Source organism: Felis catus, chromosome D3 (genome assembly GCF_018350175.1).
Source record: "Felis catus isolate Fca126 chromosome D3, F.catus_Fca126_mat1.0, whole genome shotgun sequence".
In the NCBI taxonomy this organism is placed as follows: domain Eukaryota; kingdom Metazoa; phylum Chordata; class Mammalia; order Carnivora; family Felidae; genus Felis; species Felis catus.
Genome location: NC_058379.1, coordinates 56,874,869 through 56,899,944, shown reverse-complemented (window position 1 = coordinate 56,899,944; position 25,076 = coordinate 56,874,869). Strand labels below are relative to the sequence as shown.

At 39.0% G+C, this 25,076-nt stretch overlaps 1 protein-coding gene across 2 annotated transcripts in view; it reads right to left on the bottom strand.

The window, feature by feature from the left end:
• GALNT1 (polypeptide N-acetylgalactosaminyltransferase 1) overlaps positions 1 to 23,228 on the bottom strand; it is an 80,245-nt gene extending 57,017 nt beyond the window's left edge. For both annotated transcript variants that reach the window (XM_003995137.6, XM_045042083.1), the window contains exons 1-2: positions 23,097 to 23,228; positions 7,698 to 7,943 (exon numbers count right to left, since the gene is read on the bottom strand). In XM_003995137.6, coding sequence (XP_003995186.1) covers positions 7,698 to 7,836 — 139 coding nt within the window. In that variant the 5' untranslated portion in view covers positions 7,837 to 7,943; positions 23,097 to 23,228. The remainder of the gene's footprint in view (positions 1 to 7,697; positions 7,944 to 23,096) is intronic.
• Between the last annotated feature and the right edge of the window lie 1,848 nt (positions 23,229 to 25,076).

Sequence of the window (25,076 nt, the reverse complement as noted above, 5' to 3'; positions counted from 1 at the left end):
AAAGGGATTGGTAGAGAATGGGGTGAGACCAAGAATGGGATAAAAATACCTGTTTTGTTTTTTTTTTTTAATTTTTTTTCAACGTTTTTTATTTATTTTTGGGACAGAGAGAAACAGAGCATGAACGGGGGAGGGGCAGAGAGAGAGGGAGACACAGCATCGGAAACAGGCTCCAGGCTCCGAGCCATCAGCCCAGAGCCTGACGCGGGGCTCGAATTCACGGACCGCGAGATCGTGACCTGGCTGAAGTCGGACGCTTAACCGAATGCACCACCCAGGCGCCCCAAAAATACCTGTTTTGAAGGCACCTGCGTGGCTCTGTCGGTTAAGCGTCCAACCTCAGCTCAGTTCATGATCTCACAATTTGTGAATTTGAGCACTGCATCAGGCTCTGTGCTGACATTTCGGCGCCTGGAGCCTGCTTCAGATTCTGTCTCCCTCTCTCTTTGCTCCCTCCCCGACTCATGTGTGCAGTGCTCTCCCTCTCTCTCAAAAATAAACATTACAAAAATTTTCTTGAATACCTGTTTCGTACATTACTTGTTTATTTTTAAAATTGAAAATTTTATTCTCCCATTGTTTACATTTTAGGCACCACCAAAAAGTCTGTACAAAAATAGAGACATCAAGGCAGTAGACAAGCCATCTCTCTTCAGCCAGGCTTCATCTGCCCAAGAATAGGACTAGTTGGTAAAGCTGACCTGTAGATTGTTTCAGATCGTGGTACAAAGCAACCTACCAACACCAAAGCCAGAGAATATGAAATTACTGTGTCTTCAACAACTCTGTCTAGAATATAAAAACACCCGTCTTAGACAACCATCAAGAAAAAAAAATGGTATAAGATAATTTTGCTCTTGTTCTCAGAATGAACTGTGATTTGGGGAGGGCATTAAAATATTAGGAAATAGGGGCACCTGGATGGCTCAGCTGGTTAAGTGACAAACTCTTGGTTTTGGCTCAGGTCATGATCTCACAGTCCAAGAGTTCAAGCGCCACATCAGGCTCCATGCTGACAGTGCAGAGCCAGCTTGGGATTCATTCATTCATTCATTCATTCATTCATTCATTCATTCATTCATATTTCCTCTCTCTCTCTCTCTCCCCCTTCCTCCCCCCCTCTGCCCCTCCCCCAGCTCAATCTCTCTCTCTCAAAATTAATAAACTTTAAAAATATATTAGCAAATAACTTCAATTATAGGAAAATTATAGGAAACTCATGTAAAACAATTTTTAAAAACAAAGCCTGTCTAATGTTTGCCAAGTAACTAAGCTCTTTAAATATCAGGGTTGATACAATTTCAAGATTTCCCAATCACAAGTGTAATAAAAACTATAATACAAGTACAGATGTATAATCCCCATATATGATTTTAAATATTTAAAAATCACAAGTTATAAAACTCTTATTAGAGTCAATTCTAATTGAGTCTGTCTCTGAAAAAAAAAAAAAGCAACCAACAGATTTGGGGATTGGGATATTCAGGGGTCAAGAGAAAGCAGCAGAGTTCTGGATGTGGCAATTATACTGTGTGCATGGAGAGCATAGTTAACACAAAGAGTAGGTGGGAGACATTTAGTGGCTCTGATCATAAATATCTTTCGTTATCAGAACGCTATTTTAGTATAAGACGATGCTTTAAAGTTAAAATGGAAAAAAACATTTTCATGCTGTTTGGCTTTTAAATTAAGAGTGTTAAGTTATGCATGGGGTGCCTGGGTGGCTCAGTTGGTTAAGCGTCTGACTTCAGCTCAAGTCATGATCTCATGGTCGTGGGTTCGAGCCCCGTGTCAGGCTCTGTGCTGACAGCTCACAGTCTGGAGCCTGCTTTGGATTCTATGTCTCCCTCTCTCTCTGCTCCTCCCCCACTCATGCTCGCTCGCTCTCTCTCTCTCTCTCTCAAAAATAAATTTTAAAAAAGTTAAAAAAAAAAAGTAAGAGTATTAAGTTATACAGAATACCACCTACAATATATTTTTGCTGGGGTGAGGTGGTGGGAGAAAGAGGGAGATCCTGAATTTGATCAAGCCTTCGGACCTATCAATTCACAGAAAATATAAGACACCAAAGGACATGACAAAAAGTGTTAAAGGGATGCAAATCCTAACTGTGGGAAACTGGGGGGGGGGGGGACACCCAATTTTTTCTTCATCATCAACAACAAAAATATTGAAAGGGAGGACAGAGAGAAAGAGGTATCCACACATCCATGCCACCAGACCAGCTCTGAAATGAAAACTGCTGATGCCAGATGGTGGGTATATGGGAGTTCTATTTCTCTACTTTTGTTTATATTTGACATTTTCCCTGGGGGTTGTGGGAGCATGAAGGAGGACTCTGGATATTACTTCTGTGAGGACTAGTAAGTATAAGCTTGATTGCTTATAGCTTAAGAGACTATATGACCAGAAAGTTAAAATCTTGCCCAATCACTGTGAAGTAAAACTCTGGCCTTAAGATCTTAAAGAAGCAGACAAAACTCTACAACATACACAATCCTGCTATTGTGACATGTTACTAATTTGACCACCTGGTACTTATTAATAACCTGAATATCTAGTACAGTGTCCACATTAAGTAACTCAACCTACTGGTACACATGAAATTTCCAAGCTATAATAGAAATTACCAAAAATTATATGACTACTAGATGACTTACAGAATCCACCACAATACTCTAATTTAGAGATTATAATATCCTAAATAATTAAATGGACTAGTAAACTAGTTTTCTTTGGCAAAGAGCTCAGGATAAAGTGCATGTGGATAATGAATATATTTTTCCTACTAATGCACTTGCAGATTAAATGATAAGCATTAACTTTCCATGCACTCTACTTACCAGTCTTTTATGTAAATTAAAAGTTAAGTTCAGTGAAATTTTTGTTTAAAACCAACTGAAGTGGGATTTGGATATCATTTTCTGAACTGAAAGAAAATCTTCCTTGGCATAAAATTTTACATGCAGATCATTTCTAAAAATCAAATCAACTCTGACACGGGAGAGACTAAGGTGTTTTAAATCCACAGTATTATGTGAGAACAAATGTATTTTACATTTCAGGTAAACCTCACTTATAAAACAATAAAGTCTCATGTTTTATTTTAAATAATCTCTACTCCTGGGGCCCTGGGTGGCGCAGTCGGTTAAGCGTCCGACTTCAGCCAGGTCATGATCTCGCGGTCCGTGAGTTCGAGCCCCGCATCAGGCTCTGGGCTGATGGCTCAGAGCCTGGGGCATGTTTCCAATTCTGTGTCTCCCTCTCTCTCTGCCCCTCCCCCGTTCATGCTCTGTCTCTCTCTGTCCCAAAAATAAATAAACGTTGAAAAAAAAAATTTAAATAAATAAATAAATAAATAAATAAATAAATAAATAAATAAATAATCTCTACTCCCAATGTGGGGCTCAAACTCACAACTCTTGGTCTTATGAGCCAACCAAAAAGTATCATGTTTTAAAAACTTAATTATCAAGAAAACTACAGATTCACTCTGAATGCCACCAAACCAGATTAATATACACAAGCCACATGACCTACCTTTGAATGTATTTTAATAAATCTTACAAATTTTAACTTGTATTTTTCTCAAATAAGTAGAATAAAGAGGTATAAAGTTATGATACCCTTTTGGGGAAAAATACAAATAAAAGGCTAAAACCAGTTCTCCTAAATGATTTTCTCTTATTACACAATTATCATCTTTTTAAAAAATGTTTATTTATTTATTTTGAGAGGGAGAGAGAGAGAGAGCACACACAGGCAGGGGTGAGGCAGAGAGAGAGGGAGAATCTGTGCGTCAGCGCCAAGTCCGAGGAGGAGCTTGATCCCACTATCTGTGAGATCATGACCAGAGCCAAAATCAAGAGTGGGACACTTAACCAACTGAGCCACCCAGGTGCCCGTACACAATTATCATCTCTACTGTTTTCAGGCATTATCTTTTTTATGTATTCCAAAATATTTTTTCCACATTTTAACAACTCTGATTGGGATGTAGCTTACAATGATAGCTGGCATGTTTCTGCTTTCTTACAGTATATAAACCAATAAGTATGCTAGCTTTGAAGCCCCGTCTGGAACCCTCAGCCTCTCACTCCGTCTCCCTTCCTACAGTTTCCTCACCTCCTGGCTTACTGCTCAGCCATTCTCTCATGCTTCCCTCCTCCACAGTCGTGCGAAACAGCCTGATCCCCTCTACCCCCCACCAATGTAAAGCCTCTTCATTCTCTTTCTCCACAACACACAGGCCCTTCTACCAGATTTCACTCAAATTTGCCCTCCCCCAGAGGCCACCATCCTCACAAACCTCTTCTGGGAGAACTGGTCATTCTCTGTGTCTCACAAGGTTCGGATGAGATCTCACATCTCCACACCGTTACTCCCAGACCATTTCTCCTTTACCTAGTACCTTTGTACTTTGTATAAAAGCTACTTCTTATCTTTGATGTTCATGCCACCGTTGTTTTCAAAACTGTATTAACCTTGGCAATTTCTTCAAATACAATCCTTTTCTTATGGTTTTGACACCACATAGTTTCATCTGCTAAGAACCTGCTTTTTCAGGTATTAGTTTTGTCCCTTATATTTTAACCTCCCCCTCAATGTACATAAAAAATACACACAAACATAAAACTTTGCCTCCATTCCTTTAACTACTGCGCTACCCTTCTCTTTTTTGTCTTTTCCGTTAAGATTTTATTTTTGAATAATCTCTACACCCAATGTAGAGTTCAAACTCACAACCCCAAGATCAAGTCACATGCTCCATCAACTGAGCCAGCCAGGCACCCCATGCACCACCCCTTTTTCTGTGTTGAAGCTTCCTAAAGAATAAGCTACACATCTCTACTCTTCACGGGTACATCAAGCCTATTGGCAATCAGATGGCACCTGCCAGGGTCAAAACAAACCTCATATAGAAACATATAGAAACACTTCCTCTTCATCGCAGATAAAATCTCTTGACAAACAACACTCCAGGGTTTTCATGAGCACTCTCCCTCTGGCTTCCCCTTCCACCTCTAACTTCCTGAGATGACTCTTTACTGACCTCCACGATGTTCTTCAACAACTTCTGAGTCTACACATGCTCCTGATGCAGTCCTCTGCACAGACCAGGCTTATGCTACCACCTACATTCTGCGCCTCGACTGCTCTCTCCTGCAGAACGTCTCTACCAGAATTTTCCAAGTTAAATACTCCCAACCCAGCTCATCCTTTCACCTTCCATCAAAGCTGCTCCCCCTCTGGGGGCCCACCTCCTATCAATTCATCGACAGGGAACCCTGAGAAGTATCTTAAACTCTTCTTTCATTACTACCTACATTCAGTGGCTCAAGTTACGTAAATTCCACTGTTTATGTATTTCTTATGTATATATATTTTTCCTTTCTACCTCAGTACCACTTTAGTGTAGGCTCTAAGAACTTCTCCAAACTTTCATGACAGCTTCGACTAGCTGCTGCCTTATTCTCTTCTAGTACGTCAGCCACATGCCCACCGAGGCTTTCTTCCGAAAGTCTGGGTCCCATCAGGTTACATACTCCCTTGTTTAAAATCCTTCAACGGCATGCCACTGCCTACAGGAAGAAATCCAAAATCCTTAGGATGCCATAAGAGGCCTTTGGGAATGTGGCTTCTGCTAACCTCCCAAGCTTCATCTGTGCTCCTTCCTCACATTCTCTATCCATCAACTCTATTCTCTCACTTGCATATCTTGCACATGCTTCTTTCCTTTGCTTATTTATCAAACGTAAAAAACACCTGCTCACCATGACACTTCTCAACATGAGCATTATTTCCCTATTGAACCTTCTCAGACACCCCGAGATGTTCCCAGTACTTTCTGCTCTTGTGCACGTCTCTAGAATGCTATTTATTCTATCAGTATTTTACTTATTCTTTCTCTCCTCTTGAACTGTGAGTTCCTCAAAGGGAGGAATTTTGCCTTATTTTTTGTTATTGAACTGTGTAGCATATATATACTGCCCAGCACATATCAGAGTTTTAAAAATATTCACCAAGTGGATCTTCACACACTAAAGGTCCTATTCTTTCTAACTTTTACGGCTCTATGTTTAAAATAGAACACCATGAGCTTCCGCTATAAATGGCAACAAATTAAAGCAGGGTGAGGGGAAAGTTAATCTGTTCTATTTGGGAAAAGAATATCCAACTTACTGGTAGATGGTAATACCTGCCCTCTGAGTTAAATCTAGACAGAGTTACAGTTCTAACAACAGTTAAGGAGTCAACCAACAGAGGTACTAAACAGCAGAGCCACAGAGTAAACCAGGAAAGTCAACAAATTAATAAGCTGACTTTGAATTAAAGTATATTTTATTAAAACTTAAGGGAAGGGGCGCCTGGGTGACTCGGTCGGTTAAGTGTCCAACTTCAGCTCAGGTTATGATCTCACAGTTCGTGGGTTAGAGGCCCACATCAGGCTCTGTGCTGACAGCTTGGAGCCTGGAGCCTGCTTTAGATTCTGTGTGTGTGTCTCTCTCTCTGCCTCTCCCCTGCTCACACTTGGTCTCTCAAAAATAAATAAAGATTAAAAAAAAAAAAAAAACTTAAGGGGAAAGTGAAAATTAAAAAGTCAGGGAGGGATTATAGCCTAGGTATTACTAGAGCCAGTGCAAGCAACTGAATCTAATTTTAGGTAAATTTCCCAAGAAGAAATGAACAGAACTTGTTATACAAACCCATCTATAAAAATTACAGTAAGTAGGCACAGTTAACCAATACAAACAAGTATTTTTAGATTATAAATTTTAGGGGACCAGGTGCTCTCATTATAAAAATACAAAAAATTTAACTGTGATTACATATTCAAATAAAACTGATGTTAAAACAGTAATCATTCACATAGAATTCCTAAAAATAGTAGAATTACTGCATAGCCAGATTTTCTATAACTAATCATAGAGAGTTCAGAGCTCAGAACAGCTGAATTATTGACTCATAATGCAAAGTCATTTTCATTACGTTAAAAAAATAAAAAGCAGCACTTGTTTGTTGGTTTGAACACAGGTATTCAAAACTGAATTTTCCAGGTGTCCACTGCCCAAAATGTCAGGACTTCAAACCTAGGTCCTTCATATTTGTGTTTCCTTTCTTTTCCATACCAGATACTGCAGTCTCACTGTGGTCTTTATTATACAGCCTCATCTTTACAAAAGTCCTCTCAAAAGTGCTAACTGGAGCTATTTACAGCATTAACAAAAAGAACTCTCCAGACCACCTCCATCTAGAATGATTTCCCTCAGCAATGAGATGGGAAGGCAGGAAAAAACATCTTTTAATACCCAACAATGAAATTTTAACACTCTATTCAGCATTTATGTCATTACACTAACGCCATACCACTTTGTTGGTTCCAACTATTAGTTATTAGTTTCAAAACCATTAATATTAGTTTCTCCACATTACTTGGTAATACAGTTTGCAGAAAATTAACTACAAGTAACAGTGAACACAAATATTGAATTCAGCAACTCTATACTGAGACTTGAATCTTGTTTTTAACTGTTGGAGGAACCCACTGGAAAACTGTTGGTAACATGATCATCATATTTAGGAAGTCAGGAATTACTATTAATCTAAAAAAATGAAAATTTTATAGTATCCAAATTAGTGAACAAACTAGTGACATACTTATTGAAACAGATGTATCAGTGTAAAACGTCACTCACCATCCCCAGCAGGAAGTCCTCGCTCCTTTTTTTCATCACATTTGTTGCATTCACTGAAGTAAAGCAGCAGGAACATATCCAAGAGTACCCAAATCAAGGAGGTGGCTAGGACCACCTTGCAATATGCAAATTTTCTCATGGCACTTTAAGTCAAATGCAAAATTTTAAAATATATATATATATATAAATATGCAAAGATCATGAAAACTATTCCAATCCAGTTTCATCAGAAATCACGTTCATAACCTATAGAGACAAAAAGAAAAAAGATAACTTAAAATATCAGAACCTTAAAATGAGCTGTAAGATTAATTTAACATGCACATGAAATTTTACTATTCAGAGTAAGTTTAAAAATTTGACTTAAAAACACTTGTAAAATACATAAAAATTAATAGTGCCAAGAGTGTACAAATAACTCCTACAAATCAATATATAACAATCCAAAAGAAAAATGGGTGAAGAATATACACAAGCACTATGCAGAAAGGAAACCTGAATAGCCTATAAATGTGGAAAAGCGCTCAATTCAGTATTAGGAAAACGCAAATTAAAACAATAGTGTGCCACGATCTCATATCCACGAAACACACAGGGCTGAACTGCCTTCTATTCAACTGCTACGTTAAATGCTAAGCCATTAACTGCCACAGGAGTTTAAGAAACCAGTGATTCTCAGTCCATTCAGGTTTCCAGGTCCGAAGGACTAATAGGAGGTCTCCCAGTATTGTACGATAGCAGTTTATTGGGCTAATTCTTACCCCTCTGTTCCACTGAATCCCATTCTAAAAACACTACAGTCACCAGCCATTCAGAAACACTCACAGCAAGTATAATGGAGAAGAAAAGAGTTTCAGATCCGAGACCTAGTCCTGGCTCTTGACAGTAATTTTACAGACTTCTCTGATCTTTAGTTTCTATTCCCCCCACCCCACCCCTCAATCTGTTAAAACACCAAAGAAAATGACGGAAGGAACTGTCACCCAATTTGGAAAGTCATTTGGGATAGTCTAACTAGTAACATTTCTGTTACTAAGGAGCTCATCTTGGGGAGCTCTGGAGCAGTGTGAGGGACCTCAGAGAGGTCAGGAATCATTCTGATAAGCAGCTGACATGGAAGCTCAAAGGCCTATGTCACTGCTGATCAGGAGGGAGACAAGCCAAGTGCATTCAGATGAAGTGGATAGAAGAAACACACTTTGCACATGTGCCTCACGAAAAAAGCCAAATGAGCAGATGTTCTGAAGGATTGGGCTGATGGGCAACATAGCAGCTTCTTAAAGGGCAATTTTACATGCCATGGTGGGCAATAGTGGTACTTATTACCTGAGCAATTCAGGACAGGCCAGAGAGTTTATCTATAAAAAAGATATATAATAGTTCTTGCCTACTTCACAAGGTTGCTAGACAGCGACCTGAAAAGCACCCCAAAAAATACTAAGTGATACTTACAAATGTAAAGTATTATTTGTGCTCTGAGACCTTTGTTTTCTTGACATTCCTCCTTCATCAAACCAACATTCCCTGATTGCACAGTGAACAGGGATGTATGTTACTGTCATATGCTTGCCTCAAAATTGTACTTATTCAATTAATATCTGATACTGTGTCCCATGCGGTGAGCAAGTACTGATAACTAGGGTGACTAGGGTTGGGCCGGGGTGGGGGGGGGGGGACCAGAAGCACTATAGTGCACAGCATCGTAAAGCAATAGTTTTCTCCAGAGAAGCTAGATAGATACAAATTTTTATTTTGAGCTACTTTACATGAAAAGCTGTCTCTTTTGGTCACTGGCAAAGCAAACAATCTGACTGCTAGTACAGTATCTGGGATTCAAATGTAGCTTTCTATTCTCGAAAATCTGATTGTTATTTTTTTAAAGGCTTATAGCCCACAATACTCCAGTGTAAATCTCTATTACTTTGTATCCATTCCTATTTAATTTTTCCAAGGCAGCACAATTAGATTAGAAAATTGAAGATGAAGTGGGTATGTATGTGTTTGGGAGAAGAGGGGTATGGATGAAGCAGGAGGTGTAGGGAGAAAGGAGGATAAAGGAGAGACAAAAAGTCTTTGAGACCCTGGGTGAGGCAAAGTTTCCTCAGAACAGAACAAAAAAAGTACAAATCATAAGATGGTAACTTGGACTTCACAATCAAAATCTTCTCCAAAAGACAGTTAAAAAAATAAAAAAAAAACAAGTCACAGACTGGGAGAAGACATTTACAAATTACATATCTGATAAATGACTTATATCCAGAATAGAAGAACTCTTAAAATACAGTAAAAAAAAAAAAAAAAAAAAAAAAAAAAAAGAAAAAAAGACAAGACAAGACAAGACAAGACAAGACAAGACAAGACAAGAAAAGAAAAGAAAAGAAAAGAAAAGAAAAGAAAAGAAAAGAAAAGAAAAAAGAAAACCCAATCCAGGGACACCTGGGTGGTTCAGTCGGTTAAGCATCTGACTCTTGGTTTTGGCTCAGGTCATGATTTGGTGGCTCATGAGTTCAAGCCCCACACTGGGCTCCGCAGCCCCACACTGGGCTCCGCACTGACAGTGCAGAGCCTGCTTGGTATTCTCTCTTCCTCTCTCTCTCTGCTCCTCCCCTGCTTCTGCGTGCTCGCTCTCTCTCTCCCTCCTTCCCTCCCTCTCTCAAAATAAATAAACTTAAAATAGTAAGTTTAAAAACTTACTTAAAATAGTAAGTTTAAAAACAGGTTAAAAACAGTAAAATAGGCAAAAGGTTTCATCAATTTTATCATCAAAAAAGCAATACAGATGGTAAATGAGCACGTGAAAAGATGTTCAATATCATTAGCTTTTAGGGAACTGCTAGTTGAGACCACAATGAAACACCACTATGTGCCAATATATATGGCTAAAGGGAAGAAGAAAACTACCAAGTGCTAGCTAGGAATTGCTGCAACTGCAACTGTAATAATGCTGCCAGGGGAACGCACAAGGGTACAGCCTCTCTGGAAAACTGGCAGTTTCTTCCTACAAGAATCTGGCAATTCCGTCCCTAGCTATTTACTTAAGAGAAAGGAAAACATATGTCTACACAAAGACCTGTACATAAATCTTTACAGCAGCTTAATCGTAATCATCAAAATCTGGACACAATCCGAATGCCCATCACCTGGTAAATGGATAAACAAACTGTACCACACCAGTGAAATACTAACCTAGCAACTAAAAAGAACAAACTCTTGATATATATGCAATCATTTGGGTGAATCTCAAAAGCATTATGCTAAGTGAAAGAAGTCACAAAAATGCTGCATACTGTATACTGCATGATTCCATTTATAGGGCAATCCAGCAAAGGCAAAACTATGGACACAGAAATCAATCAGCGGTTGCCAGGGGCTGTGGAGGAAGGAGAGAACTGCCTCAAAAGGGGCATGAAGGAACTTGTGATAATGAAAACATTCCAGGATCTTGCTTGTGGTGGTGGTCAGATGACTGCCCATTTGTCCAAACTCATAAAACTACATCTAAAAGGGCAAGCTGAATTCAACCTCAATTCCCTTAAAAAAAAGAAAGATAAATATGGGGGGAATACTTCAAAGAAATAATGCCAATTTCAGAAGCAGACAAACGGTGTACATTTCCTCAAATGACACACACCAGAACTTATCTTGGAAGTCACTTAAAGCTCACAGTTTTTGTCCCAACAATGATAAATTAAAACTTTCCATTTGAAATGTATTTGACTACCTAATTTTTTTAAGTTATAAAATCATAATTAATATCAAAGTACAGTGATCAATTATATCAGCAGAGTTCTTTTTATTTAATTATTTATATATATATTAAATATAATTTATTGTCAAATTGGATAATATACAGTGTGTAAAGTGTGCTCTTGGTTTTTGGGGTAGATTCCCATGCTTCATCACTGACATACAATACCCAGGGCTCATCCCAACAAGTGCCCTCCTCAATGCCCATCACCCATTTTCCGCTCTCCCCCACCCCCATATCCCCCCTCAGTTTGTTCTCTGTATTTGAGTCTCTTATGGATTGCCTCCCTTCCTCTCTGTAACTATTTTTTTCCCCTTCGCTTCCCCCATGGTCTTCTGTTAAGTTTCTCAAGATCTACCTATGAGTGAAAACATGGTATCTGTCCTTCTCTGACTTATTTCACTCAGCATAATACCTTCCAGTTCCATCCACATTGCTGCAAAATGGCATGATTTCATTCTTTCTCATTGCCAAGTAGTATTCCATTGTATATACAAACCACATCTTCTTTATCCATTCATCAGCTGATGGACATTTAAGCTCTTTCCATAATTTGGCTATTGTTGAAAGCATGTATCAGCAAACTTCTGATCCTACTCTATGTCATACTGTCAAGTTCCTCCAAAGATTCATCAGCATTTTCTAGGGCTAAATAATTATTCTTTTTAAAGTTTATAATGTTTTGAGAGAGAGAGACAGAGAGAGAGAGAGAGAGAGAGTGTGCACACACACATGCACAGGAAGTGCAGAGAGAAAGGGAGAGAAAGAGAGAATCCCAAGCAAGCTCTGCACTGTCAGTGCAGGGCCTGACACAAGGCTTGAACCCACAAACTGTGAGATCATGACCTGAGCCGAAACCAAGAGTCAGACACTTAACCGACTGAGCCACCCAGGCGCCCCTAGAACTAATTATTCTCTCCTACAGTTCATACTTCTAATCAAGTCTCTCCAGAAGTTTCAAGCCTAAGAAGAGAGTCTCGGCTCAATAGTACCTTTACGAAAAAATGGAAGTTTCATTCTCTTAGACCTAAAGCTTTTGACTTCTGGGTACAGTGCAGTGTATATCTCTCCTCTAACAAGAACACAGTATTCTCAGGCACCTCGGATCACTAGCTTGGCATCATACTGACCCAACAGAGGCAGGAGAGATGGGCCCTTTCGACAGATCTATTCACTTAATTTGTAGCTGGAACTTGTCAGAAACACTAAAGACTTAAAAACATGATAGTTATCCTCTAACATAGTAAGGGAAGGCTAAATTATTTTATTTACTGGTTATATATTCCATTTACTCTATTTCTCAGAGCTATAATCAAACATATTCATTCGCTTATTGATTCATTCAATGCACACAAATTCGGTAAATATAGGGAATGTGTCAAATGTAGGGAATACAAAAATAGACAAAATGCACACTCCCTACCCTTATGAAATTTAGAGTTGGCTCCAGGAAAGCAAGCATTAATCAAACAGTCACATATACATAAAGTTTCAATGGTGATAACTTTTTGAGGGGAGGTACACAGCAATATAAACAAATATCTGACTGTCAAAAAGGCTTCCCTGAGGAAGACATGATTTGAGATGAAAAATTTGAGGCGGTGAGTAGCAAGGGGTCTGTAGCAGAAAGGAGCCCAACACTGAAAGGTCAGAGGATCAAAGACAAAAGAAGAGGAAACCTGTGATTAAGATAAAGCTGGAAGCTGGATAAAAGTGGGCAGATTCAAGAGGTATTCAGAAACCAATTCAATGGGATTTAAGGATGAATTAGACAGGAGGAAATACTAGCTTATGCAACTGGATGCAGAATGGTGCCAGTCACAGAAACAGGGACCAACAAAAGAGGAAAAGAAGGAGAAGCAAGATGGGAAGAAACTTAAGTTTGACTTTGGACATGTTAAGTACGAGGTAACCCTGATACCTTCAAGAAGAGATATTAACCACAGCTAGGATACAAAAGTTTGAGGCTCAAAGGAGGTGTCTAAGGTAAAGATATACAGAGAGAAGCCTTTGATCTTATGCAACTTTGTTAGGGCAGACAGACTTTTAAAAAATTAAGATGAAAAATAATTTCTGTGGACTGTAATTTCCCTCCTAGAGTGGGGCTGGACTTAGTGACTTGCTTCTAACCAACAGAATATGGTGGAAGTAATGGTGTGTGGTTTCAAGGCTAGTCATAAAACACATTTCCTCCTAGCTTTCTCTCAGATCACACTCTGGGAAAAGCCAGCACTAATGTCAGAAGGATACTCAAGCATCCATATAAAGAGGGTCACATAGAAAGAAACTGAAGCCTCCTACCAACAGACCACCAGGCACGGAAGTGAACCCTTTGGAAGCAGTCCCAATTAGCCCTTCAGATGGCTGTAGCTCCTGCTGACATTGACTGCAACATCCAGAAAGATCCTGAGTCAACACCACCCTGCTAAGCTGCTCCTGCATTCCTGACCCAAAGCAAATACGATAAATGTCTGTTGTTTGGAGTCATTAACTTTGGAGATAATTCATTATTCATCAATTATAAGATTTCAACAACAAAATAGGCCTAGAAAGAAAATTCTTCAACCCATAGTAAACATATTTAATGACAGAACTTTTCATGCATTTCTGTAACATGACTTATGCATCTTTACTTCAATTGACACCATACTAGAATCTAAGCAATAAGACAAGAAAAGGAAAAAAGATGAGCAGGGGGGGAGACAAAATTATCTGCAGACAGCATGATTTCTACACCAAAACTCTAAAAGAAATCAATAGATAAGCCATTAGAGCTAATCATGGTTTCATCAAGGTTGCTGAATACAAGATGAACATGTAACATCAATCAAGTTCCTGTATAGTAAAACTAATTAAAATATGCAAGAGAAAACAAATTACATTCAAAATAGCTATAAAAACCCTAAGGTATTTGAGGGTGAACTTAAAAAAATATGTGTAAGACATAAAAAAAAATGTGGCGCTTTATTGAGAGATATAAGAGAACACCTGACTAATGGATAGATATACTATGTTCAGTAAAGAAAAACAACAGTCTCTTCCCCAAATTAATCTATAAATTTAATATAATTCTAATCCAAACACAAAGTAAGCTGTTGGAGACTGGATTTATAACAAAACAAAAGAATCCAAAACCATGTGGTTCTCCAAAACAAACCTGTACACGTGTGGAAAACTGGACAGGTGCTACTACAAATCAGAGTAGAAAACTGGTACAGGGACAAATGGCTTTCCATATGGTAAAAAATAAATTTAGATCCTACCTTATACCAGTAACAAAAGTAAATCTGTGAATAGATAATAACTGAAGCCAAAGTTGTCAAAACAAAGAGCAGCTATTCTGGCCTATTACCTACTGCCTCAGGTAAGTATGGCCTCTGGTTCTTTAGTTTTTAATTTTATGGGAAGCAGTGTTTAGGCCAACATTTCTCCCACTGTCTTTGAGTTGTCAAGTGATTACTGACTAAAATTTGGCACTGAGAAGGCTCATTCACCAGACAAAAATGCAAACCAATTTTTAGGTATTAGCATACTCTCATTCTGAGTATTGAACAAAGACTAGTTAAGAACTAGTCTAAGAATTCTGTATAAAATGATGTCCACATTCCATACGAATTTGGATATTCTCTTTCTCTGTTTCCCAGGTGTTAACAAGTTTACAGGTTGGGGAACAAGTTTATCATTTGGGGTTCTCACGGTATAGACTCCTATAAAATTTACTAGTATCCTGAATGGAATCTCAGTTTCCAAGGTAATAAACTGACTTAACCTATAGCAATACCTTTAAAAGTTAATATTTTTCCTAATTATAAATTAATATATGCTCAATGCAAGGAATTTGGCAAACACAAAAAAGTAAAAGATACAAACCACCTAAACACTACTAATCCCAGTTAAACAATGCCACCAATGGGCCAAGTGTCCTCCCAGTCATTTGGAATATAACAAATGTCTTAAAGCAAGTTCATAATGTCTATTTTGACTCAAACATTTTAATATCTTTAAATGTCCTTATTAGGGGGAAAAGAAAGAAATGGGTATGACTATAAAGGGATAGCAAGAGAGATCTCTGTGGTAATGCTATATTTTGATTTTGAGTAATACGCACAACAGACATTTCTAACACCCCTCCCCACCCAACCACTGAATATCAAGTCCTAGGCAATAACAAATGTCTTGTCATTTCAAAATAGCCTTGATATTCACCAAGCTATGTTGAATGCCACATACTGATTTACACTTAAAGAACAGACATAAAATAAATGCAAACTGAGAGGGCTTCCAGGTTCATGATTCTGACCCTTGCTCTCCTTGCCTTCTCCCAAAGGTTTCTTCTGGTAATAGACCCAGCCCCTTGGCCACAGTCAAATGATCTGGCCAGGCCAACCACAAGATCTCTTCCCTTGGCTTCTTAAGTCACAGAGCTTGAGGCTATGCATGTAGTTCTGCAGTCAACCACAATGCCCAACACATGGAGAAAGCCCACCTGTAGCCCAAGAGAATGAGCCCAAGCAGAGGCATACAGAACAAGAGGCAGAGGGTCCTGATGGAGACCAAGTCCCTGACTCTTCCTTGGCTTCTAGAAACATCAGCAATCCTTCTACTAATCACCTTTTCTGCTTAAGAGTTTGAAATCGGTTCCTGACACAACCAGAACACCTGGGATGTTGGCGGTGGGGGGGGGGGGGGGGGGGGCGCGGGCGGGCGGTGTGGCGAGAGGAAGTGACCTATAGGTGAAATCAAGCAGGTTCTGGCCCACTGATGAGGTTCCCTTCTGGTAGTTATAAATAACTGTACATTATGAGGCAAATTACACTATTTGAAAAGATACCTTTTAATGCTCCAAATCACAAAAACTTATCAAATATCAAAAGTATGTATAAAACACAGCACTGAAATAAAGTATCACAATACAACACACATGTATACCCACCACCCAGTTTAAGAATAAGAACATAATCTGGGGAGCCTAGGTGGCTCAGTCAATTAAGTGTCATTCTCGATTTCAGCTCAAGTCGTATCTCACAGTTCGTGAGTTTGAGCCCCGCACTGGACTCTGCACTAACAGCTCAGAGCCTGCTTGGGATTCTGTCTCCCTCTCTCTCTGCCCCTTCTCCGCTCGTGTGTGCACGCGCGCGCGCTCTCGCTCACTCGCTCTCTCTCTCTCTCTCTCTCTCAAAAATAAAAACACTTAAAATGAGACTTTAAAAAGGAAGAAGAGCATGATCTTTAAAGTTCCCTCTCTAATACTATCTATTCCCCAGCTCCTCCAAGGCAACCTCTATTCCAAACTTACCATTCTCTCTTTTCCTGATAGTTTTACCTCGCAGGTATCCTTAGCAATGCCTTTTTACATTTGTCTGTTTCTGAGCTGCTTATACATGGAAAAATTTGAGACTTGAGTTTTTTTTTAAATACTGAGTTCTGAGACCCATCCATATGTTGCATATGATTACAGTCCATTACACTACTGAACAGTACTCCACTGGCTTAGCATACCACGGCTTATCCATTCGATATTTAACGAACATGTGATTCTTTCTAGGTTTCTATTATCAAAAACAGTACTGTTATGAACATTCCTAAACATGTTTCCTGGCGCGCGCACACACACGCGCGCGCGCACACACACACACACACACACACACACACAAGTATTTATTTAGGGCAGGGGGTCCTAAACCACTTCTGCAAAGAGTAAGGTGGTAAGCATTTTAGGCTTTACTAGACAGAAGATCTCTGGTGTAACCATTCAACTCTGGTGCCACACCACAAAAGCAGCCATAATGATATATAAATAAGTAAGCATGATAGTATTCCAACAGAACTTTATTTATGGTGACTGAAATTTGAATTTTATATAATCTTCACATTACAAATTACACAATTTTTTTTCATCATTTAGAAATGTTAAAAACCATTTTTAACTCATGAGTTGTCATCAATCCCTGATCTAGAGTCCATACATAAGGGTATTAGGTCATAGGGTACGCATATTTTCAATATGACTAAATATGACCAATTTGTTTTCCCAGGTGGTTGAAGCAAAATAGTAAGCAAAATGAGAGCTCCGGATGTGTTATATCCCTGGCAACACTTACTGATGTCAGACTTTCTTATTTTTTGACAATCTGGTGCGTGTAGTTGGTATCTTAATGTAGTTGCATCTCCCCACGGTCTCTGCCATTACTGGTCATTCCATTTCCACTGGTCATTCCATTTCCTCTTCTCTAATGTGCCTACGAAGTCTAGTCCACTATTCCATTCAGTGGGTTGTTTTGTCTTTTTTTTTTTTTTTTTTTTTTTTTTTTAAAGTAGGCTCCATGCCCAGCAGAGCACAACATGGGGCTCGAACTCACAATCTGGAGATCAAGACTTGAGCTGAGATAAAGAGTTGGGCACCCCTGGGTTGTTTTCTTTTTTCTGTTAGTCTGTAAAGATGTTTGTTGCAGTCTGGATTCTAATCTTGTGTCGATTACACTCACTGCGAGAATATTTTCCCAGTTTATACCTTATCTTCTTAATAAGAGGTGTCTTTTGTGGTTCACATTTTCTATGTCTTAAGAAATTCTTCTCTATCTAGAGATCATTAAAGATACTGTTCTAATGTCTAAAAATTTTTAAGTTTTACCTTTCAGGTTTAAGTAGAGATTCAATGTCACTTTCTGCCCTGTGGATAACCAACTGTCCCAGTACAATGTATGGAAAGTTCATCCCCTTACTAAAGGTGTGCAATGCAAACTTTGTCATAAACCTGATTTCCAGGTTTCTACGTTCTGTTCCACTGGTTCGTCTACCCCTACACCACATTGCTGTCTTACTTATTACAGCTTTATAATAATTCTTAATAGATGCTAAAGAAGCCTTCTCACCTTTTACCACTTCTTAAGGAGGGCCTTGGCTACCCTTGACCCACTGGCCTTCCTTAGCTATGACAACCATTTAACTCCCATGAACAAAAAAAAACATTCCACATACTGAAAAAAAAATCTAGTAGTTAAAAGAATTTACATGTCTACGGTGGATCAATTCTACTGTTCTGAGAAAACAAATTAAAAATGATACAAGTCATAAAAACAGAACTACCCCACAACCCAGCAATTGTACTACCAGGTATTTATCCAAGGGATATAGGTGTGCTGTTTCAAAGGGGCACTGTTATAGCAGTGCTATCAACAATAGTCAAATCATGGAAAGAGCCCAAATGTCCATTAACTGATGAATGGATAAACAAGATGTGGTATATACATACAATGGAGTGTTACTCAGCAATCAAAAAGAATGAAATCTCATCATTTGTAACAACGTGGATAGAACGAGAGTACTATGCTAAGCGAAATGAGTCAGAGAAACACAATCATATGATGTCACTCATATGAGGAATTAAAGATACAAAACAGATGAACATAAGGGAAGGGAAGCAAAAATAATATAACAACAGGGAGGAGGACAAAACATAGGAGACTCTTAAACACAGAGAACAAACTGAGGGTTGCTGGAAGGGCTGTGGGTGGAAGGACGGGCTAAATGGGTAAAGGCATTAAGGAAGACACTTGTTGGGATAGACACTGGGTGTTATACATAAGGGACGAATCACTAGAATCTACTGAAAACATTATGGCACTATACACTAACTAACTTGGATATAATTTTTAAAAATAATAGTAAATAAATAATGACACAAGTCATAAAAAAGAAGTTGGTGATAAGGAGTTCAACTTAAGAGCCATTTAAAATAAAAATTTCAGGGGCGCCTGGGTGGCTCAGTCAGTTCAGTGTCCAACTTTGGCTCAGGTCATCATCTCGCGGTTTGTGAGTTCGAGCCCGGCGTCGGGCTCTGTACTGACAGCTCGGAGCCTGGAGCTTCGGATTCTGTGTCTCCTCCTCTCTCTGCCCCTCCCATGCCCATGCTGTGTCTCTCTGTGTCTCTCAATAATAAATAAACATTAAAAAAAGAAGAAAAAAAGAAAAGAAAAACCCAAAAATGTCTTATAAAATGACATCATTATTAAAATAAATGTATAGCGTCCAACTTTTATGTCTACTATACTGTTGTTCCTTAAAAAAAAAAAAAGTTTCGGTATTTTAGAGTCAATTCTATACTCTCTGATACTTACTGAGTCTTGGCCAACCATGTTCTTGACACCATGTCAGGTACTGCAGATGGTACTAGCTTGAAACAAATCACACCCTGGAAACTTATCATGCTGTCAAACACCAATCTAAGAGACACGCCATTCACATCACAAAAGACAAACATCAACTCAGGAAACCTGACAGGAAAAAGACAGACAGATAGGGAAGTTCCTGAACAGGTTTTATCAGAAGGCAGTGCAAGATACTAAACTTTTCTGCAACAAGGTTTTCTTTAATTTTTTTTCTGTAGTTGTTTTGTTTCTGTCTTTCCTTTACCTAAAACCGTTTAATGGCTTCTTACTTTTCTTACTGTTACTGCACGACTCATACCTGCAAGTTGTCACTAAAGAAATTCCATGGTCAAATAAGTTAGGAAAATGTTATATACTCTATACGCCCTGGGAGATTCATACTGTCTACTACTGACTGCCCTAAAGGTTCTATGAAGTTCTGCAATAAAGAAACCTATTTCATTTAGTTAACTCAGAACCTCTCACTTTCAAGCATGGAACTTTTCCCATCCATTTTGTCTTTTTTGCATAACACAAAACAGGTTTCAAATAGCAATAGATTAAGTAACGGATTGGTTTCAAATCCTGCAATCAGCCAGTTTTTAAAGTATGGGTTATTCTTTTCCAGCAAAAATGGTTTTTCTGTGCACCTGCAAATTCCATTAAAGAGACCTTACCATGTTCACAAGGAAGATCTTCATACAGCAAAGGTTAATTTTGTAATATCTAAATTGAACTGTTTAAAGTTCATATTTCTGTACCATCTTTTTTTTTTAAATAAATATTCATTTATTTTTGAGAGAGCGTAAGCAGGGGAGGGGCAAAGAGAGAGGGGGACAGATATCTGAAGAGGGCTTGGCACTGATGATAGGGAGCCCGACGTGGGGCTTCAACTCACGACCCATGAACTGAAGTTGGATGCTCAACTGACTGAGCGCCCAGGCACCCTTCTGTACTATTATTTAATATAACATATATGGCACAAATAGTTGTAAACAAAAATGGTAAATCCAGAAGTCACCATTATTATAAATCCTTAAAAGAAAAGAATCTAGAAGAAATGAAAAGAATTCTAAAGAAGTGAAATTTAGCAACTATTTACTATCAATTGTTTTTTCTAAGTTTAGAATATCATGTACGGAAGAATATATCAGCATTTAAACGGTACATTCAACAAATGCAACATTATTCCACATAGGATACTGTGAGGAAAGAGTTAACACAGCAGGTCTGTTTCACTCAGTCCATGCTAATCTCTGGGGCATTCCTGGAGCCATGGCAATGACCCCTGGCCAAACTCTGAGAACTAAACTCCTGGAATGTTCACAGTCACTGGGTAAGGATGTTAAAGGCAATGGGTCAGGATGTATCAGGCTGTCAGCATTGTTTAAAGTAATCACCAAGATTTATGATGTGCACCTGGTGTCTGGTCGGGTCCTAAATTTTAGTTACCAGGGCTGGCCACAGAAAGTCATGTCCTTGGGATCCTCACAGAGGAAAGACATGGACGTTTGTGCCTGATCTTCCTGGCATTCACCTGTATGTATCTTTTTCCTGCTGTTCCTGTACTGTATCCTTTGCTATAATAAACCTTAGCCATGAGGACAACGTTATATTGGGGGAGTCCTTCTAGCAAACCAAACTAATGGACAGTCATTCATGGGACACCCCCCCCCACACACACACACACAAAACAAACACCATTAAAGCATTTGGTTTGACACAATACCCACTTCTCTCATTATTTTTCAGAAGCTAAATGATCATAATCACAATCTACTTAAATGAATAAATCAATGTACAGGAGAAAAGTTAACAAAGCAGGCGTAAGATTCTTATCCTTAGAAAGGCTGGCTTGCAAAGTTGGCCCTTGGTTGGCAACTGGGAATTTGAATGACAAACAGTTCCCTATACTGTTAAAACACTTAGCTCAAGTGATAAGTGTCTAACTGTGTCTGTTTGTACAAACAATATGGTTTGTGCAAAACACCTGATTTTCTTCTGGGAGACTGAAATTTTGGTACATGCTAGGCAGAGGGTGCCTCCATGACCAGCCCAGAATAAATAGAGTGACATTGAGTCTAATGAGTTTCCCCAACTGATAACACTTCACATATGTTGTCACAATTTATTACTGGAGCATAGCTTATGTGACTCCACTGGGAGAGGTTCTTCAAGGCTTGTGCCTTGTTTCCTCCAGACTTCACCCTATGTACTTTTTCCCTTTGCCAATACTGCTCTGTATCCTTTCACTGTAATGTTAGCTGTTATTGTAACTATATGCTGAATCCTATGAGTCCTCCTAGCCAATCACTAAACCTGGGGAAGGCCTTGGGAACCCGCAACACAATCAGCATATGAAAAAAGAAGTGTCTATTAGGCCAAATGCTAAAACTCAAATTTGGGTTCAAATTTCAATTCCAACACTTACTAGTTAAACAATCCTAGCAGGGGCTCCTGGGTGGATCAGTCATTTCGTGGCCAACTGGTGATTTTGCCTCAAGCCATGATCTCAGGGTTCCTGAGTTCGAGCCCCCACATCAGGCCCCTCCCCTGCTCATGCTCACTCTCTCTCTCCCTCTCAATAAATAAATAAATGAAATAAGCAAATAAATAAAACAAACAATCCTAGCAATGTTATTCTTTATTTGCATAAACCAGGAGCTATTTATTCCTCTGAGAAAAACATGCCCACCTTATAATTCCATTTCACTAAATTAAATGAGGTCATGTACAACACTTGAATATTATAGTACACGCTCAGTAAATATTGAATAGTATTTCTAGAGGCACCTTCTTAGATAAAACAAAAAATCAGGAAGCTTTTATATTTGTACTGATATAATGATTATTCAAATGGCCACAGTACTGCAAAGCTCAGAGATAAACTTTAACCCTGAATCTTTTTTTGTTTATTTATTTTGAGAGAGCACACGTGCACGCCTCGTGAGTGTTATTCGTGAGTGTTATGTGACTGGGGAGGGGCAGAGAGAAAGGGGGAGAGGAGAGAATCCCAAGCAGACTCTGCACTCTCAGTGCAGAGCCTGATGCGGGGCTTAAACCCATGACCCACAAGATCATGACCTGAGCTGAAATCAAGAGTCTCATGCTTAACCGACTGAACAACCTAAGCACTCTCAACCCTGAATCTTCAACACTGATTCTATGAGTGATTTCCAGCCCACTTGACACGATTATTGGGTGAGCTCAAGCAGGTTAAACCTAAATAATAAGAACCTTTTTATTTCTAAACTTTACATTCATCTAGTCTTCAAAATGACCTCCCTAATGAAATATGAATGCACTAATTAGTACCAGGACTATGCTTGATGGTTACATCTCTGAAATAACTAAACTTGGATTTTAGTACAAACCATTAACTTATGTATATATGAGGCATAAAGTCCAATCAACATAAATGTGAAACCTACATAGCTGTAAAAGCAAACCCCAAGGTAAGGGAAGTGAAACCCTGAAGTCATTCACTCCCAGCTATCAACTTACCCCAAAGTGGTTTTTCAAATGAATTCATATCCCAAATCCACATGTCCCACATGTCCTGTTGAAAAATAAATTTCCTAAAATCAGATTATTACAGAATAACTCTATCCTCCCCCCTTATTACTTCAGCCACGCTATTCCACTGACTTTAGGTCAGCCGCATCTGAGGGCAAAAACCATGTCTTATTCAGCTACGTCCCCAATGCTGAGCACAGGCACATAATAGGTATTTCTCCAAACCTTGCACATAGTAGGTATTTAGTTAATGTCTAGTGCATGAGTGAGTCAATGAATAAAATATCACTGAGATCCAACCTCAAGCTCAGTGGAAAGACTATAAAAGAGTCATTCCTCCTCTTAGAAATCTAACAGGATATTAACTTTCCAGGTGGGAAGTCCAAAGACAAATAGCGCCTGGAGCAGGTCCTGTTTATTCCTCATTCCACCCCAACCCACCATGTTTTTCACTGCATTAGACTACCAACTGAATTCAACTGATCATTCTCTGCGAGACTACCTATTCTTGTATTTTCGTTTCATTCAAGCCAGCCATGGCTGTTCTATTCCTCTTGCTGGTGCAAGTGACCAAATCCCAACCAAGAGCACCTGAGAGGAAATCTGTTGGGTGCATTCAGGAAAAGTTATCCTCTCTCAAAGATGTTGAAGGAGAAACTATACTTTTCTACCTTTGGATATTGTGTGTATAGTATATTTAGAAGTGTATTTATAGCGGCCATCTTGACTCATGAGGGAAGCCAACATCAACATGTTTAGGGTGACAAAGTTAAAATATGGAAAGCACATAGGAACCTGACAATATCACAGAGCCACTGAACAGACCAATCCTGAAATCTATGTCTGGACTTACTGTTACCTGAGATGATAAAACCCTCATTGTTTAACCGGGTACTCTGCTACTACAGTTGAAAGCATCCCAATACACCACGCCACAACCTACAGTTATTGATTTACACAGGTATGTATGCTATAAAGAAAAAAACAAGATGCCAATCAGTGAAGGGTCCAAATTAAGGAGTCTACTTTTACAGGAGATTGCAAAGAAGCAGAATTTCAGCATAAATTTAATAGCTACAAAACAGAACTTGGTGTATAACATGCTCATCTTAGACACAGCATTATTTAATCTACCACAGACTCACATATCCCTAATTCATTCAAACTTGAATATCAAATAAGTGCAAGGCACATAAGTAGTCTGATGCATATGAATATGAAAAAGGCTCAGTGCCCGTCCTCAATGAGCTTGCAGTTCATGGAGGAGAGAGAACAAGGTAAGTCTGCGTGGCACTTCACGGTTTATAAAATGCTTTTACATATTTGCAACAGATTTTACAGATTAGCAAGCTTCGAAGAGCAATGTTGACCATAGTGTTCCCATGTTTTTATCCCTTTTATACAAATGCCAAGTCATTACCTCAGAACACTGCAGTTTCAGAAAATGTACACCTTTCCTCCAACCATGAACTCAAGATACTAGGAAATAGAACACGGCCACCATCAACAACGACAAACCCCTCAGATAGTGGGAAGTAGTTTCTGGGAAGGATCCGGCAGGAACTTCCTCCAGGCCAGGGGCTCATCCTATTTTCTGGCTATGAAGTCCCCAAAGTCTCCAAAGGTGTTTGTATTTCTGCCCAAACACCAACCATAGCCCTGGGCTCCATAATCTGCCCTCCTCCCCCAGATTATCATCTCTGTGCACGTTGTCTTTATTCTCTAATTTCTCAACTCCTCAACCCAGTGTGGTCTGACTTCGCTTCAGTGAAACAGTTTGATCAAGTTACTCTAGTATTCTAACTACCAAAACAGGTCTCTTTCTCCGAATCATTCGTAATATCTAAAACATCTTCTTTTCTTGTCTCCCGGGGTCATTCCTTGTTCTCCTCCTTTTCTGATCATCCTCTGCAGTCTTCTTTACTAGTTCCTCCCACTCTGCCTTGGATCTGTCCCCAGGCTGACTGT